The sequence below is a fragment of the Schistocerca piceifrons genome, chromosome 3, assembly GCF_021461385.2.
Source record: "Schistocerca piceifrons isolate TAMUIC-IGC-003096 chromosome 3, iqSchPice1.1, whole genome shotgun sequence".
Classification (NCBI taxonomy): Eukaryota; Metazoa; Arthropoda; class Insecta; order Orthoptera; family Acrididae; genus Schistocerca; species Schistocerca piceifrons.
The window spans coordinates 427,270,813-427,289,128 of record NC_060140.1 but is presented as its reverse complement, the minus strand read 5'-3'; the positions used below and the strand labels follow the sequence as shown (position 1 = coordinate 427,289,128).

At 39.1% G+C, this 18,316-nt stretch overlaps 1 protein-coding gene across 4 annotated transcripts in view; it reads right to left on the bottom strand.

Moving 5' to 3' along the window:
• Positions 1 to 18,316, bottom strand: part of LOC124787830 (rho GTPase-activating protein 20) — a 155,057-nt gene that overhangs the window by 8,580 nt on the left and 128,161 nt on the right. Inside the window, exon 9 of one of the 4 annotated variants that reach the window (XM_047254766.1) lies at positions 11,178 to 11,337. The exons of 2 other annotated variants lie outside the window; for them this stretch is intronic. In XM_047254766.1, coding sequence (XP_047110722.1) covers positions 11,178 to 11,337 — 160 coding nt within the window. The remainder of the gene's footprint in view (positions 1 to 11,177; positions 11,338 to 18,316) is intronic. One more of the 4 variants, XM_047254767.1, reaches the window with a different exon arrangement.

Below are 18,316 nucleotides of genomic sequence, written 5' to 3'. Positions count from 1 at the left end.
ACTTTACCTTATGTGCTTAAAGACATTTATATCTTAATTTGGCAGCCAAGCTGTTAGATAGTCTTTTGCTATAATATCTAGTAATGTTTGCAGTTAATTTTTTAACTTTCCTAATAATCTCAACAACTAGAACTAAGCTTAATTTTTCACAGCCAGGAATGTCTTTTAAATTTTTGAAAACTTTACTTAATTATTTTTGAGTCAATTTTTTTTTGTTAAAGGTCACCGACTCTTCCACTGTAACTGCTGTCATTTGTTGTTAGCAGATTTTTTTGTTTAAGAGATAATAAATACCTGTTTATGGAAATACGATTTAATTTGCCCACCACCTTACATCTCCCCAACCAGCTACCTACTGCTTCAGTGATGATGGTCGGGAACAAGAGCAGCGTAGGTATGCAGATGGATACTGGGTAGATTTGGGAGGGAGGATGACAGGAGTACAGTACATTTAGAGAGGGTTAGGGAGGATAATCTGTTTTTTCATGGCACAAAAAGAGTTAGTTAACGGCCTTATGGGGAATATGACCTGAGTAGTTTTCCATCTCAACACTGTACACACCCACTATTCAGCACCTCATCTATTGCATGAGTAACGATTAATACTAGTGTACATATGGTTAACTGTAATTCTTATATAAAACATTTAGATGTTTTATTATCGTACTTCATATTCGAAACACAAACCTTACATACTTGGAGATCTTTATGTAGCTTCATGAGTAAGCCCTTCTACCTAAAGAACTTGTGGGGGCTTAAGAACTGTTTCCATAGATCTGGTACATCAAATGACTTCAAAAAATCATGTGACTGGCTGATAACTGCCATTTGGCTGACTGAGCTCCCTAGTTGCAAATGATCTCAGAAGGGCCGCACAGAACAGTTCTTTGAATTGATACGTTAGAATTCTTTCCTGAGATTTGAATTCTTCTGTTTCCTCTCTAAACAACTGTGTTTTTAAACTGTTCCACAGTGTTTTGTAGGATACTGTTATAGTGCTAATTTTTTACCTGACATATCTTTCTTGTCTTTGGTGTTATCTCATGTATACTGTTAACGATGATTATGATTAGCATGGAGACACACCTTACTGAAGTCAGATGAGTGAAATGTGATTAAAATAATAAAAAATGCAAAATGTTGAAATATTAATCTAGAACAAACATGATTTAATTTTCTGTGAAAACACACACACACACACACACACACACACACACACACACACACACACGCACACACACACACACACACGCACAAAATATAAATGACTGTTGTTTAGGAACAACTGGCATAAAGGAAAAGACTGAGTTCATAGGAGGAGGTCTTAAAACATGATGATGATTACATATGACTGGCTGCTCACCCTCCAATGTGATAGCTCAGGCTGCAGTCTCCACAGTTTAAACAAAAATTAAAACAGCTATCGTAGCCCCCACATCATTAGTTAAAATGGAAGGCAAATCCCAACTTAAACTTGGTGCTACCTTTTTGTTGGTATACAGAGCATAGTTAAAATGTGGTGTACTGAAATATCTAATCCACTACCTCCACGAACTGTTGGGCACTGGAGTATAAAGCCATAGGTCAGGGGAAATTCCTCCCATCTTGGTTGTCAAGAAGAGAACAGACTGCAGCTTATTTTCCAACAACTGCAGTCACTCTGTCTTTCAATAGTTTAAGAAGTTGGCCAAAAGTGCAGAAATAGGTTGTAGGGGACACCAAAATTTTATAATGTGTCCTTGACAATCTTCTTTGGCTGCAGTGTCAGATTCCTCAATTCCTTGGATTCCAGTACCCTAGTATACAGAAGAATACTATTTTCTTAACTTGATAATGTGTTGGATACAACTATGAAATAATTTAGAGGGCACTAAGGGAATTGGAGCAGATGGGAAAGGTAAAAACCTAGTAGAGAGAGAGAGAGAGAGAGAGAGAGAGAGAGAGAGAGAGAGAGAGAGAGGGAGAGGTGGGGGATGAAATGTGCACAATATGTGTGACATCTGTATATGCATTGAAGCTACTGGTGAAAAGCTAGCACATAAATGAAAACTGCTGTGTGTAAGTTTTGCATCTACTTCTAAATCCTTGGATCAATTTCAATAAAATGGGGAACAAATATTACTTACTATCTGCTATATATTATTGTTACCTATCAGACTACGTCCTTCATCAGATGTAGATTAGTACAGATACATACATACATAACTCACATATATGGCTAGTGTCATCTCTAGATGCTGCAGCGACTAACCACAGCCACCGACAGCGTCCTTTCAAACTTTAACTACATTGCAAATGAACTTACACAAAGTAACTGAGTTCAAAAACAAAATCTCTCTCAAACACTTACGTGCACAATGAGTCAATACAGAGCTTCCGACTATAATCTCAACACCAGGAAATTTAGCTAACATTCACAAGCAATGTCTGAAAGTCTGTCAGCAACGATCAACTTGTTGGTTTCCTCAGGCAGATTTGAATGACCATATTGACTGTAGTTGGCCAGCATCAGTTTCACCACACAAGAAGAGTGCAATGTGGTGTGATGGTTTCGGTCTACTTTGTTTCAGTCTAAAACACTTAACTACTCTTTTCTCTGGAGATGTAGACGGTGGTCTTTCTGTAGTGGATATACGCTCAACTTTGGTTTATCTGCATGTAGGATGGATATGGATCTTGAGGAGAGCATATGTCTCTGGGGCTTCGCCCCCAACATCGTTTCCACTTTTGAAAGCAGTCTTGATACACTGGATCAAGTGAAGTGTCGTCTGCAAATTTTCTTTTATCTTGTCTATCGCTGCAAACCTTTGTCCTTTCAGGGGGTTTTCAACGTTGGAAATTAAAAAGAAGTCCAGAGCGGCCAGGTCTGGAGATTACGGAGGATGAGAAAGCATAGTGATTTCACTTTTGATGGGTTGAATCATGCAATCGAGAGAGAGAGAGAGAGAGAGAGAGAGAGAGAGAGAGAGAGAGAGAGAGAGAAATCTGAAAACATTTTCCTGGAACACTGGCAGTTCTAGATGATCATTTAGTTTTGACTAATCTCACTCACATTCCTTGGTCATACACACATGAACCGGTACTACAGTGGGGAGTGATGGTCTGTACGATTGTCTGAACAGAGACAGAATGATTAGATTGCTACTTGGAAGTCAAAACTGGAAATAAAGATGTGAACATTGTTTACAATACAAAATGCAAGGATGAACTATTTGCTTTGCAGGTAATTGAAACATTTGGGTGAGTGATTCATCACTAATACTTTCATTTGGAAAGTACAAATCTTATCTGTCTGTACCGTCTGCTTCTGATCCTTGATCTCTACGTAAAATATCAAAATCTCTGCCTCTGTCATCTTCCTATGTGCATTTGTACCTTTCTAAACACATACAAATGAGCTATAAAAAAACTCTCTCCTTTTCCTTCTCCCAGTTGCCCTCTCCTTTTACTTCTCTGAACTGCCACTAGACTGGGGAAACCAATAAGTGCAGCTCCTTGGCACGAGAACAAAAAATTACCTCCTCATTACCAATGGCTTTAGTGACATGCTAAATGGCCTTCAGGTGTCCCGTAGATAATCACCTGTACGAGATACAGGTGCCATCAGGAACACCAGGATGAGTGCACCTGTAGGGCTAATGGTGTTAACTTCAACAGCCATCTACCCTATCAGAATGTTGCACACCTTGAGGTGTTACATCACTGTGACACATGGTTGCTGCTGAAGCATGCCCAGAGTTTCTGGTAACAGAGGACTCATGGTGCTCACCAGTCCCCAGTCCCAGCAACCCAGTATCACTAATTTCATAACTAGAAAACGAGGACTGAGCTCCACGAGGTGCAGGCAATTTTGCATGTACTGTAATAAAGGACAGTATCCAAAAGCACAGAAACCTTTTCAGTCTTGTTTATGTGTGTACCAATCACTTAATGTTGATGATGCAAATACATGGAGAGTTGTGTTATTACCTTTAACGACTTATTATTTGTATTCCACATAGGATTTTACAATGCACACTATGCCTTAGTTGCAGTGCTCAGTTAAAATTTGATAAAATAAAGATTTATTCTGTATTTTTCCATGATCCTTAGAAATATAAAACAATTTTGGACCATATTATCAGCAAGAGTAAAGAATAAATCAATACATAATTGATAGGAGTGACTCATTCCAAATGAAGTGGCAGTAAGTTTACTTAGTGGAAATCCCGACTGGCCTTATTGCTTGCAAATAGTTTATGCAGATTCACACCATGTTTGGGTGAGAAATGGTCGGGGAAAACACATTATTGTCGAATAAGTAGCACACTTGATGATTGGCAGAACATGGGGTGACAAATAGTAGTTAACGGCATCAGCACAGACTAAGTACAGGTCTGGTTCTGAAAAAATATGTAGCCAGGATATTGTTTCTATGATAAACAGTGTCCAAAATCTTGAGATATGTAGTTCTCTCTCAACTATTAGTCATGCATCAGTAATGAAGTTGGGATAGGACGAAGGACATGTGGAACAGACAGACATGTCTTCAGTTTGTTCTCCATGTCTAACCCCTAGGCACTTTTAATAAAACAAACAGGATAATTTCTCACTCTCTATAGCCTAGGTGCCACGATATGTTGCCCTGGATTTAGTCCTTGAGAGGGGCAGTTTCCAAATTTCACACAACACAAAATACTCCTTTTATGTGAAGAAAGGACTTGTATTTCCCAGTATTGTTGAGGTGGAAGCCGCACATCATAAATTTCTGAAGGCAGTTGAAAGCTGAATCATGTTTTTTGTGGGTGTAATTGAAAAGCAATACACTGCCTTTGTCTCTACAATGTCTCCAGTTGTCATTTGCTGATATCTCAGTTCCAGCACAGCAGTTTTGAACCCTGTCATGTCTGCCAAAAACTTTCTGTTTTTTTTCCCTCAAGAAATTTTTAAGCCACTGTAGCAACTAATAAACTTCAGACACATTTGCAATGCCTCTTCTTGTTAACATGGGATTTTCTATTTTCATTTGCCTTAGTTGTATTTGTCTCATCTCCAAAAACACTGCAAGGTGTTTTGTTAGTGATCTGTTTGTGATAATATTGCAGTCCTTAACATCTGACTCTAATTTCAGAATGTCACTCATCACTAAACCCAGGGATAGGCTACCTCTCAATTGACTATGGCTTTTGTATACTTGTGGATGTTTCAGCAGCAACATGGATAATATTTGTAGTGTGATCCACCCAATCAAGAAGATCGATTTTGATTACACAAAACTGCCACTTGGATAAATATCATCCAATTTCCTGTAAAGTATCAAGAGACCACTATATCTCACAGATATATTCAGCAGCAGAAGGACACACCGGAGTGCAAGTCATCATCAACCAGTTGCTACAGAGTGATTTTTGCAAGTATAGAGCAGCAAAAAGAAAGGTCACTGCCTGAGATGACCTAGTTGCAAAGCTGAAATGTATATTGGCTGAGATGACCTAGCTGCAAAGCTGAAATGTATAAGAACACACACACTGAAAATAAATACTGCCTCTGATAATATGACGTTCTCCACAACTTGGTTCCTGAGGTAAGCAGACATAAGAGTCCAACTGCAGCCTAAATGAATTAGTTTAGGGGTGGGGTGGGGTGGGGGGAGCGTTGCTCTGAAAGGAGATCCATGATGGGAGTCTCTCTTTTACAAACTCCTTCGAGTAATAAACATATGAGACAATAAATGCAATGCATCCTTCTGCAGTTGATTGGGGTGGTGGGGAGTGTAATTGATCAAACAACGTCATCAGTCCCTTGATCCAAGATTGGGGCATATGGAATTAGAGATGTTCACCAAGAACATTTTCTGATCTAGTCAGGAGATTCGTAACAGTAAAAGTGAGAAGCCAAAAATGTAATGCACATTTTTTGCACCATCAATAGTAAAAGCAAAATGAAGGAGATAGGTAAGTCAGCAGGTGGACGTCCCAGGGGCTCTGCATGTGACAGGAAATATCTACCCATAGCTGTCCCACCTTTGACCCGTTACAGTCTAGAGCGCACGTTATTCAAAAAGTGCGAAACTCAGGAAAGAAAACTGGGCATGATAGAAAGGAGGCAAACCGAATCTAAAAGTAATTAATACAGAGTAAAAGAGGAATGAAAGTGTAGCCCGATCAAGGGGAGAGTTGGGGATTCCCCATACCTAATATACAACAGAAGACGCCCAGTCACCAACCACACTGGTCCTGGTCTGGAAGTAGAAAAACCTTATAACTGCAAATAAAAACCGCTTTCATGGAGAAAACTGAGAACCAGTTCAACCATCATGAATTGTCCATCAATATTAGAGGCAATGAGTCCTGAAGCCCATCCTTAGCATAAAGGGTGAAATGGAGGGGGCATTCCACCAAGAAATGAGATAGAGCCTAAAAGGTTCCACAACAGCAATGTGGGGGTTGCTCATTACAGAACAGAAAACTATGGGTTAACCTGGCATAAGCAACAAGAGACAACACAGGATTTCAGGTTCCTTACTGGACAAGCAGAAGGAACAGCACCATGCCACAGTAGTCTCCTTGATTGTGCCGAGTTTATCAAATGGGTCCGTAGCGCAGCAGATGCCGTTCCATTTCTGAGTGAACAGAGATCTCGCGTGCACCTGCAAACCCACACCTGGAGTTGGTAGGGTGTGAATAAGTGCTCCTCTAGCCAAATGGTCAGCCAGTTCATTACCCGGGATACGCACATGACTTGGGATCCAGAGGACAGCAACTGAAAGGGCAGCATGATGAAAGTCATCGAAAAAGTCATGAATATCAACGACCAAACGGTGGCAAGAATAGCATCAGTCAATAGCCTAGAGACTGCTCATTGAGTCAGTACATGTTAAACCCCAGTCAAGGAAGGCCCATTTAACAAAATAGGGAGCGCTGCTTTTTATAGTAACTGCTTGAATTTCAATTGTTAGAAAGATGCCCCACTTTTGGGACTGTTCCCATAAGATCAGTGTTTGGTTGAGGTTTAGAGGCTCTTTCCTGCAGTGTACAGACACTAGTGTGTTTAAAATGTGCTTCCTGCAGATACTTGCTTGCGGATGCTGATTGTACAAAAACAGTGCCATTCTGAAGCCATTCAGGTCCCGTTAATCAGTAAGGATTGTCTTCTCATCTTTCTCTCTTTAATGGAGGACACGAAAATCTAAAAGGATGAACAAATATAAGAGCTGTGTGATTCAGACAAGCTTATTATTTTTAATATGGTTGTTCTTTTCTGTGTCAGTTTAGACACTTAAAAAATAATAAAAATAATAATAATAATAATAATTAAAAAAAAATGAGAGGCAAAGAAAGAAGAGTGGGCATTGGCACTATTTCTTCTGTAGATATTTCCTGTAAAAAAATTTATTTACGTTGAGAATCTGGTTCATAAACTGTAGATTTAATTGTCATAGACTACAGTTCTGGAGATGTACTTGTAATTCCGTGGTTCTTACCCAACCATTCAATCTGAATGTAATGAAGAACTTACTTTGGATTTAGATTTCTACAGAAAAAAGTTCCAAATGGTGCTAGCTAGATATCCTTATATACTTTTTTAACTTCCGAACAAGGGATCCATTTTGTAGCCTTTGGCTTTTATATGTTTTTCATATAACAGAGTACATATCAAAGAGGGAATTATATTCAGGCAACCTTGTCTTCATTTCTGGTCGCAATTCAGTTTCATAAAGTCCTGAACATACTGAATGATTACAAAACCAATCATTTTTTTAAGCCGGTATATTTCTGCAGTCATTCCATCAGTTTTAACATTCAATCTGACCACTGCTCTCAGTTCCATCACCATTTCCCAACAAATCCCCTCCAGGCAATAGATGACTGTACACATGACTGTACACACATGATAACAACTGAAGAATCCAGGATGGAATGTAATAATGTTACGAAAAGGAAAGTTGCTACTCTCCATATAGCAGAATGCCGAGTCGCAGATAGGCACAACAAAAAGACTGTCTCAATGTAAGCTTTCGGCCAATAAGGACTTTGTCGAAAATAAATGACACATACCACAGGCTGCAGTCGTGTGTGTGTGTGTGTGTGTGTGTGTGTGTGTGTGTGTGTGTGTGTGTGTGTGCGTGTTCATGCTTATGTTATCTATTTTTGGCAAAGGCCTTGTTGGCTGAAAGCTTATATTGTGACAGTCTTCTTGTTTTGCCTATCTATGACTCAGCGCCTTCTCTATATGGTGAGTAGCAACTTTCCTTTTCATAATATTGATAACTTATTATTACTAAAAAGTGGCACCTGAACAAACACTGGATTCTAACATGTGGGTACAAAATATGTACTCACAAGGAAACCTCCCCATCGCACCCCCGTCAGATTTAGTTATACGTTGGCACAGTGGATAGGCCTTGAAAAACCGAATACAGATCAATCGAGAAAACAGGGAGAAGTTGTGTGGAACTATGAAAAAAATAAGTACAATTTCCCTTGCCAATACAGTATGAACACCCTGGATGACAATTTACGCTGGCTAGAGTGGGCCAGTCCAGTACATGCCATTCTGGCCTGTCCCAGTGTGCAGTATGAATGCAGCCTAATAGTGTGTTGATAAATACTTGACACACAAAACATCTTTGACATTCCGTCAATTCTACATGTATTGGCTATATGGACAGAGGCAGAAAGCAATACAAGTCCATACATGGCCTATATACAATTATATATTCCATAGCTTCTAGTGTATCTCCTATTATAAGCATTTTTTTGTCTGTGTTGCTGAATTATTTTCCACAGCACAGTACCTAGACTAGGAATTTTTCTGACACAACCAGCTGATTGACTGTCCTGTGGGTTCTTGGTAGAATATTTTATACATTATGAATGAAAACACCCGTGTAACTGGTGTAATATTCTGCAATATTTATTATTTTATTTTACGTACTTGTTTTCAGCTGTTGTGCCTGATGGTGTAGCAGCCAAAAATTAGTTACGAACTGATTTTTGGCTGCTACATTGGCTGTTGTATTACAACAGTGTTGTGTGTGTTTTCACTCCTAAAATAATTATATTATTTCGTGATTCAACTGTGATGTTTTTTTAGCCACCATTATTGCAACTGACTGATGGATCAAAAGGGGGGGGGGGGGGGGGGCGCACACATATAAAATAGTGTATTACATTTGGCCCAACTGAATGTGTGATGAACAGTGTGCTGTGATGTACATGTGCTTCACATGACACATACAGCTTCATGGCCACAGTCAAGGGTTGTTGTAATGTTCTCACTAACCAATATGTATTAAGATTGGAAATCATAAGGAGAGATGTACAGAAGCAAATGGATGTGAATCACATGAAATAACGGTAGCAGCATCATTATACTAATTACATTTGTGGCACGTGTTTTGTAGCATGTGTTAAGCAGTCAGCAATGATTTTCCTGTTGGTGCATGTATTCATCTCAATAGGCAGTGAATCTGGCACCTTCAGTGTGGGCGCACAACTATGTTCAATCTTCTGCGGGAATCTCAATGTAGCAGGCATGGAGGACATGGACGGAAAATGCGGATAAGTGGCGGTGGGTGGGAAAGAGCATCAGTCAGGAGGCGTGCCAAGAAAGTCTGCACTGTTGTGATAAACACAGTCTGGATGACATAGTTGATCAGTGATTAAGAAAACTGCCTAGTAAGCAGGAGATCCCGAGCCTGAATCCTGGTCCAACATACTTTTTCACCCATTACCACTGATGCAGCTGACATCAATAGTTTCTACCCTTTCTTTGTCTTTCTCCTCCTCTCCATCTTCAATTTACATAATACGTATCACAGCTGCAGATTCTGCGTGGTGCCTGTTCTTTTGGCCATGCTCGAGAGAAGAGATACCATGCATTTGTATAAAATGTGCACGTTACACTAGCAATGTTCCAAGAGCCTTCTGATGTGACCAGAGATCACACCGAAATGTTTCCAGTAAATTCATACTGTCACATCCTCGAGTGACAAAGTGGCAGCTATGGAAGCACAACATGATCAAAATTATTCAAAGAGGATTGAAATTGCTGTAGGTCAATGAAGGCATAAATTGTTTGCAAAATGTTTTTGAACACTACATGTTTGATTCTAACCACTCATAGACCTCAATATACCAATCACTGTTTTAACTATGCTGCCAACACAGACCTGGTGCCACACTTTGACTTTAGTTTTTTCTGAGAGCTAAAACTCCCTGGCTCAGTTTTTAAAATGAAAGTTTGAAAACCAATTTAAACAGATAGAATGACCCCTCATGTTTAAATAAATCACGCTATGAAACAGTTTTCATTTTATAACAGAACATCACTTATATGGGTTTCAAACAGATCTGCTTTCCTAGCAAGTGGGGAAAAGCTTTTGTGCCTTAAATTCTGCCTGAGCTAGTTTTGCAAAGAAAACTTTTATTTTTAACTGGAATAAAAAAGCTATTGTACAGGAATTATGCAACATTATAGCCCATAATCATTAGTTATAGCATGAATTTTTGGGTATGCCCCTGAACAAAATAGGGAAATCTGAAATTCTCAATGGAGTCTCATACTTGCACTAGGGAACACTGAACCTAATCACTGTTGGCAAATGGGTGCAGGAAGGAGTTGGGGAAGTTCTTGGCATATAGAAACAATGAGAAAAGGAAAATTATGCTTGGAATAAAAGACCATGAACACTTTTAAAAATGATGGAGAAATCTCAGGAAGATACTGATAATTTAGTTGAATGACAATCCTATGAAAAGTTGAGATTCAGACAGGCGCAACAAAATGAGTGTTAAACAAATAAGCTTTCAGCCAAAAGGCCTCCTTCTGAAGTAGAAAACAGATACATATTCACACAAGAACAACTCACACATGTGGCCACTGTCACTGGCCACTGGGGCTGGAAAATGGACTGCAACTATGCCTGATGGTAGAAGCAAGAAACAGCACCAGTCCTTTCACTGTGACTATCTGTAATCAACATCTTCTCTATATGGTGTGTAGTCACCTATCCTTTTCATAATATTGTCATCAGACCATCCTGAACTTTCCACTGTTTGATAATTTAGTCAGTAATGTTATGAATCAAGGAATCTAAGTGCTGCAGAAGTTCAAATTTTCAGAGTAGGAAAGGGCTTTCACAATGCATTTCAGTATATATCTACAAAGTTGATTGTTATTAACTACTTGTATACCTCTACTACCTGAAGGAGAGCGATTATTGGAGCCACGTAAGACGAAATGTGTGGTACCAATGTCACTGCTGTCCAGCGAGCATTGCACCAGCCGGCCCCCAGATGGAGACAGGAACCATTCCGAACGTGTCCTCATCCTCGCTGTCTGGCGTTCGTGCACCTACGTGTAAGTCGGCAGACATTAACTCACAATGAACCACCCAATACTTCCATTTACAGTTCTGGCTGTGATTTTACTTATTTGAAAGTTCACACATCATTAAAATTTTTGGTAAGGTACAAAACTTTTCTCACAAATTCAGAAATGCTGTTTCAATCTACAAGAATTCATTTTTCTATACCACAAAATTTAATTAAGTGTCATTTTAAATGTGATCCAGTATGCCAGTGCATTCTATGCATGATCTACGCACATTTAACTTCTGATTTAATGAGTGCAACTAACATAATTAACAAAGTTTCGGTAAGCATCAACTGTATGGAGAATGTCATCAACAGAGCACTAAGAAAATTTCCATCAAATTATGTGCTACTACAAATGATTCATTCGCTTTCAAAGCTCTATATTTTTCAAAATATTACAAGTAGAAATATGAATGTTGAATGCAAAGGACTGTAAATCCATAAAGTTTGCAATTTGCAATCTACAAATGTACTAAGAGTGCCCGTCTGGTCACACAACACACAGCCAAGTGATAGTCAAATTTGTCTCACAATTTACATAGAACATCCTGTGAATGGTCATTACAGCAGCAGTGATGCTTTATCTCAGCTGTTTCACTGTTCTTGGCAGTGAGGGTAGTAAACACAGTCTTAAACGTACCTCCAAAGGAAAAAGTGACAAGGCATTAGGTCCGGCAACCTGGGAGGGTCAAGGGATAAAAGCTGTATCACCCTCACCCTCTCCACAGCTGCCTCTGGCATACTTAGTCGACTGGTACTTTTCTGTTTACAGAGGCAACCAGTGCCCCTAAATCATCAATATCACCGCACACTGCTCTCTTTATATGATGGTTCCTTTCCATAATTCCTTCGGAATACATGCTGCACTGTTGTAACAGATAAACATCTTGCATATTACAACACAGAAAAATTCTTTTCTTGCTCTGTCACTATTTTGTCGATTCACTGCGCTCATAATGGAAGCTGATGGGCACAATGAAAATTTGGCGAATTTACAAAAAATGGTTCAAATGGCTCTGAGCACTATGGGACTTGACTTCTAAGGTCATCAGTCCCCTAGAACTTAGAACTACTTAAACCTAACTAACCTAAGGACAACACACACATCCATGCCCGAGGCAGGATTTGAACCTGTGACCGTAGCGGTCGTGCGGTTCCAGACTGTAGCGCCTTTAACCGCTTAGCCACCCCGGCCGGTGGCGAATTTACAGTTCATGTATCAATTATATTTGTATAGTTAATACTTCGGAAAATAAAGGACTTTGAAAATGAATGAATCATTTATAGTAGCCTTGTATTTAAGGCAAGAATTATTTGGATGCACAAGATCGGTCATTTCATATTAAAACTTGAGCTTTCAGGAATTATTCATTTCTCCATATCCCATCTATACTGAAACTTCAATCAGCTGTGACATCTCTATTCTCCTTATGAGTGTGACACTGAAAGCTTTAAGAACAGAATGCGTTAAAATAATTTACCTTCACAGCATTAGAGAAGTATTCTACTTAATTTTTTATACATTCGTTTCAAGATCTTAGCAATAGCTCCATGCAACACCTCCACGATAAATTTATTAATGAACAGTTTATAGATAGTCGTAGGCTCATTCTGGGTGTGGTTTCTTTCACTTCTCACAAGGTAGGTCTGAGTTGTATAAATGTGGAATTCTCAAGAACTTTTTAATTTTATATACAATATGTGAATAAGAAAATATAGGACTGCAGGTGAACTGCTGTGAACTGGATAGTGAATGCACCATCATAGCCAAGATAGACACAAAGATAAGACTCACGACAGTAATAGCAGTATACATGTCTAATAGTTCTGTATATACAATTGCACCAAAAAGTATTGGCACATGTGCGTATGCATCATTGCTGGTTACAAACGCCACACCTGGTACACAGCACATGTACGTACTACCTCACATACCAGACATTACAATTCCGTCCACAGTGCCCACCATTAACAAAGAAATGCAGTGTTAAGGGCAAACATGTATCTCCTCTCCACACAAAAAGTATTGGCACAGAGTGTGGCTTCTCGGTATATTGATGGGTTTTCAGGTACCGAAACGCCATCTGCTGACGCAATAGACAATGCGTGTTGTTGACGGCCCTGTCACTAGTATGTTGCTGTATTGCACGATAGTGGTCAGCATAGGGCTGAAGAAGAAGGAGAGAGTGGTATTGCTCCATTCACAAGGGAGAAGCTATTGACAAATCGCAGCAGAGATGTCTGTTAGCTACACCACGGTACGAGCCATCATTCATAAATATAAAGAGACTGGAACAACAGTGAGTAAGTGTCGTCCTGGATGTCCAAAAGTGCTTACAACCCAAGAGCGTCGCCGTATCATCACACTTACTCGGAAGGAACCTGCTACAAGTGCAGCAACTATTGCTGAGGTTATTCAGACAATGTCCGATACGATGGTTAGTGTTCAAACTATACAAAATGTGTTGAATGAGGCTGACATGCATGGACGTTCTCCCATGAAAAAGCCATACATATCGGAAATTAACTGGCAGAAATGCCTGTAGTTTGCCAAGGACTACATCAGCAAGCTGATGGAGTTTTGGAACACTGTGATATTTAGCGACGAATTGAAGTTCAGTGTGTTCAGATTTGATGCAAGAAAGTAAGTTTGGGGCAAGCCGAATAAGCACTTCGACATCTAACACATGCATCCCGGTCAAACATGATGGGGGCAGTATCATGATCTGGGGTTGTATGGTGGTGTCCGGTGTTGAAGATTAAACTGTAATCCATGGAACAATGGATCATCTGAAATACATCGATGTGTTGCGAGGTAATTGACACGCTAGTGCACAGACATTGGGCTTTACTGGGGTGTTTTATTTTCAGCAAGACAACGACCCAAAACATACCGCCATGAAAACCCAGGAGTGGCTACTGTACAATGTCCCCAGAAGGGTTTAACACCACCTCAGAGCCCTTGTTTCAACCCTATTGACAACTTGTGGGCTCATCTTGACACACAAGTCAGTATATGGCATCCATCCGATAAAAACAACTTGGAGAAACTGCTCCTGGAGGAATGGTCGAAAATTATCACCCAGAATTTAATACAAAGCATTCATAGGCAATTACATGCTGTTATAGATGCTAAAGGGGCGCACACTAACTATTAGAAGGTGAACATCAATGACGAAAACGAACACACTGTCCGATTCATACCTGTGTGCCAATACTATTTTGGATGCAGAAGAGCGATGTTTATTTTCATAACACTGTATTTTACTTTACGGACAGGTGATTTGAACACACTTGTAACCTATGTAATGTAAGGTGGCACGTGTTTGGGTTCTTTTCTGAAATACACATTTTGTTTAACCTACAACAACTAAAATGTAACTGTGCCAATACTTTTTGGTGCGATTGTATGTCCAATACCTAACTATATGGGGAAGAGATTATAAGAATGTGTGGTAAGATAAAACAAATTATTCAGTACATTAAGAGAAACAAAAACTTAACTGTGTTGTGGGAATGGCATTCGACAGCAGGAAAAGGAAGAGAAGAAAATATAGTTGGAGAACTTGGAACTGGGGGGGGGGGGGGGGGGGGGGGGCTGAAAGCAGAATCTTACCTGGAGCACAGATTAATCACTGTTAATACTTGGTTTGAGAATCATGAATGAAGCTTGTATATGTAGAAGAGACCTGGAGACAATGGAACATTTCAGACTGTTTATATGTATAAGGAAGACAGAGACTTTGAAATCAGATTTTCAACTGTGAAATGTTTCCAGGGGGATATGAGAACTGCAGATCAGATGCTCTGTTTATTAACTGCAAACTAAAACTGAAGAAACCACAATGAGATACAAAATTAAGGAGATGAGACATGGACAAGTTGAAAGAAACAGGCGCCACGACAAAAGTTTAAAGGGAGCATTGTGCAACTATTGGTTGAAGTAGAGGAAACAAATACAATGGAAGAGCAATGGGATGCTTTGCAAGGTGAAATAATGAAGAACAAAGGCAACGAGAGCGATAGTTGTGGTCAGTATCCCCTTGCCTTGTAGCTGTGGAACCCCCTCGACCCGCTGTGGTGACGGTGACTACCAGTTCCGCAGGCTGTAATGCTGTGCACGCCGTGTCGTCCCAGAGCATAATGTACACGCCATCTGCCCATGCCTTGTGGATGAAGACATGCTGTGCACCATGTGGTTGTGGGGGCAGAGCACGTATGTGTGTGACGTGCTGTCTAACTCTATGGACCAAAGCAGATAGCTTCACAGCAGTCAGTGCTGGCGTAGGGGCGATAAATTCTACCTGAAGGTTGAAACTTCCACCATACCTGATTTCAGCTAACATCTCTAACAACAAGGCAAAAAGACAAGGTGCAAAAGAAATCCTTGGATAATATATAAGATACTGAATTTTACTGACAGTAGGAGAAAGTATAAAGATGCAGTAAACGAAGAAGACAAAAGAGAAGACCGATGTCTAAGAAATGAGACTGACAGAAGTGCAAAACTAAAAAGCAGAAGTGGCTGGAAGAGAACTGCCAAGCTGTAAAAGCATGCATGACTTTGGGAAAGATAGATGCCGACTACAGAAAAGTTAAAGAAACCTTTGAAGAAAAGAGAAACAGCTGTATGAATGTCAAGAGCTCACATGACACGACAGTACTAATCAAAGACAGGAAGGCTAAAATGTAGAAGAATATACAGAAGTGTTTTATACAGGAAAAGAGCTTCAAGATAATAATATGGAAATGGAAGAGAAAGTAGAGGAAGATTACGTGGAAGATATAACACTGCAAGAGAAAATAGTCGGAGCACTGAATGGTCTTTGTCAAAACTAGTCACTTATGAATGTATGGAATTCCCTTAGAATTATTAGGATCTCTGGAACAATCAACTGTGACAACTACTCCATCAGGCATGCAAGATAAAATCACACAGGTAAAATACCATCAGGCTCCAACAAAAATGTAACAGATCTATTACCAAACAGAAGAGATGTTGACAAGTGTGAATATTATCAAACTAGCAGATTAGTAAGTCATGACTCCAAAATAATAACATGTGTTATTTACAGAAGTATGAAAAGACTGGTAGAAAATGACATCTGGAAGATCAGTTTGAGTTCCAGTGAAATATAAAAACATGCAAGACAACACTGTGTTATGACTTATCTTAAAAATCTACATGTACATACTCTGCAAATCATTGTGAATGCATGGTAGAGGGTACTTAGCACAGTTAGGGTTTCTACAGTTCTTGTCACATATGGGGAACATCAAAACAATTCAGATGCGTACTTCTAGATTTGTTACCAGTATGTTTGATCACTATGTGAGTATTATGAAAACACTCCTTAAACTCCATTGCGAATCCCTAGAAGGAAGGTGATGTTCTTTAAGTGAAACACTACTGAGAAAGTTTAGAGAACTGGCATATGAATGATTCTCTAGCCGCCAACATAGGTCTTGGATTACGGCCCACAAAGAGAAGACAAAAAAATCATGGCTCATACTGAGGTGTACAGATACTCATTTTTCTCTTGTTCAATTTTTGAATGGAACAGGAAACAGAATTACCAGTAGTGGTAGGAGATACCCTCTGCCATGCATCGTATGGTGGCTTATGGAGTATGTATGCAAATGGAGATGTAGAATACTAAGTTCCCCATATAAAATTCAGTTGTCAGTAGCACAATTAGGAAAATTACATTTATTATACAAATAAATTTCCTAATTGTGCAACTGACAATGGAATTCTATTCTGAAATATATACCACAGTTGCTGCGAAAATAACAGTTATGAATAAAAAGATAAGAATACTAAGTGAACATAATGGTCATCAACCAATTTTATTTGGAGCTTCAATGCAAGGGTTAGCAGAACAATACGAGCATACTAACAATGAGAATAGAAACTGAGAGATTTTGTAACTTTGAACAGAATGAAATGAAGTGATACTTTTTTTCAGAAAAAGATACCATAGATATACAGAGGCTCTCACTGATTACACATTCCTCATAGGTTATGTTACTATCACCAGTACTACAGATCAGAATATATATGATATGAAAGTATTTAGAAGATATGGCGTAGCATTAGATCATTAATAGTTAATATAGGATTAAGATGTATATAGTAAAGGAAACCAGAGGGACACACTCATACAATTGCGGGGAGAGGGATTGCAAGAAGAGGTCCACGAAGTATATTCACTTAATGAAGACAGCTTTGGAAGCTAAAAAATGGGACAATACACAAAAATTCACCACAAAAACTGTTGAAGAAACAGTAAAAAAAAAGGTGGGGGGAGGAGACGAGAAATTAAAGTTGAAAATGAGAGTCTGGAGATAATCACTGACTAAAAATATTAACTTGCACAGTACATCAGAGAGATAGACAATACATCCTTATAAAGAATATGGAAGAAAGTGAATAGATAATTCATTCACTTTAACCAATGTAGGGAAACAACTGCTGGAAGGGGAACTCAATCCAGGTTCTCACAAATTAAAGTTAACTGCTTTATCACTGCGACATAGTCCTCGTTATTGACATGAAGAGTAAAACGAACTTTAATGTAAAGGCCAGATGTCCCAAACCCTTGAGGACACCATTATACAGATGGTACAGAATCCTAGACTGAGTAAATCTAAACTAAAGATCGGAAATGAAAATTTCTTGCTTTAACTGACATGATAACATCCATTTTGTATTAAAAACTTATTAACATTATGGTAACAGTTCTCAATGATTATCATGAATCTCAGTGCACACATGGCATTTTTCCGCACTGTCACATATTCCTGTCGTTAGTTGTTAAACAAGAGCTGCTAGGATGCTAACAACTTCCCAATGGAGGATATCAACATATTGCCTGTTGAATTTCATCTCAGTATACTCGGCAGACATTTGTTAAATAATTTTTCAGATGTTTCAGCAACACATGTTGCCGGCA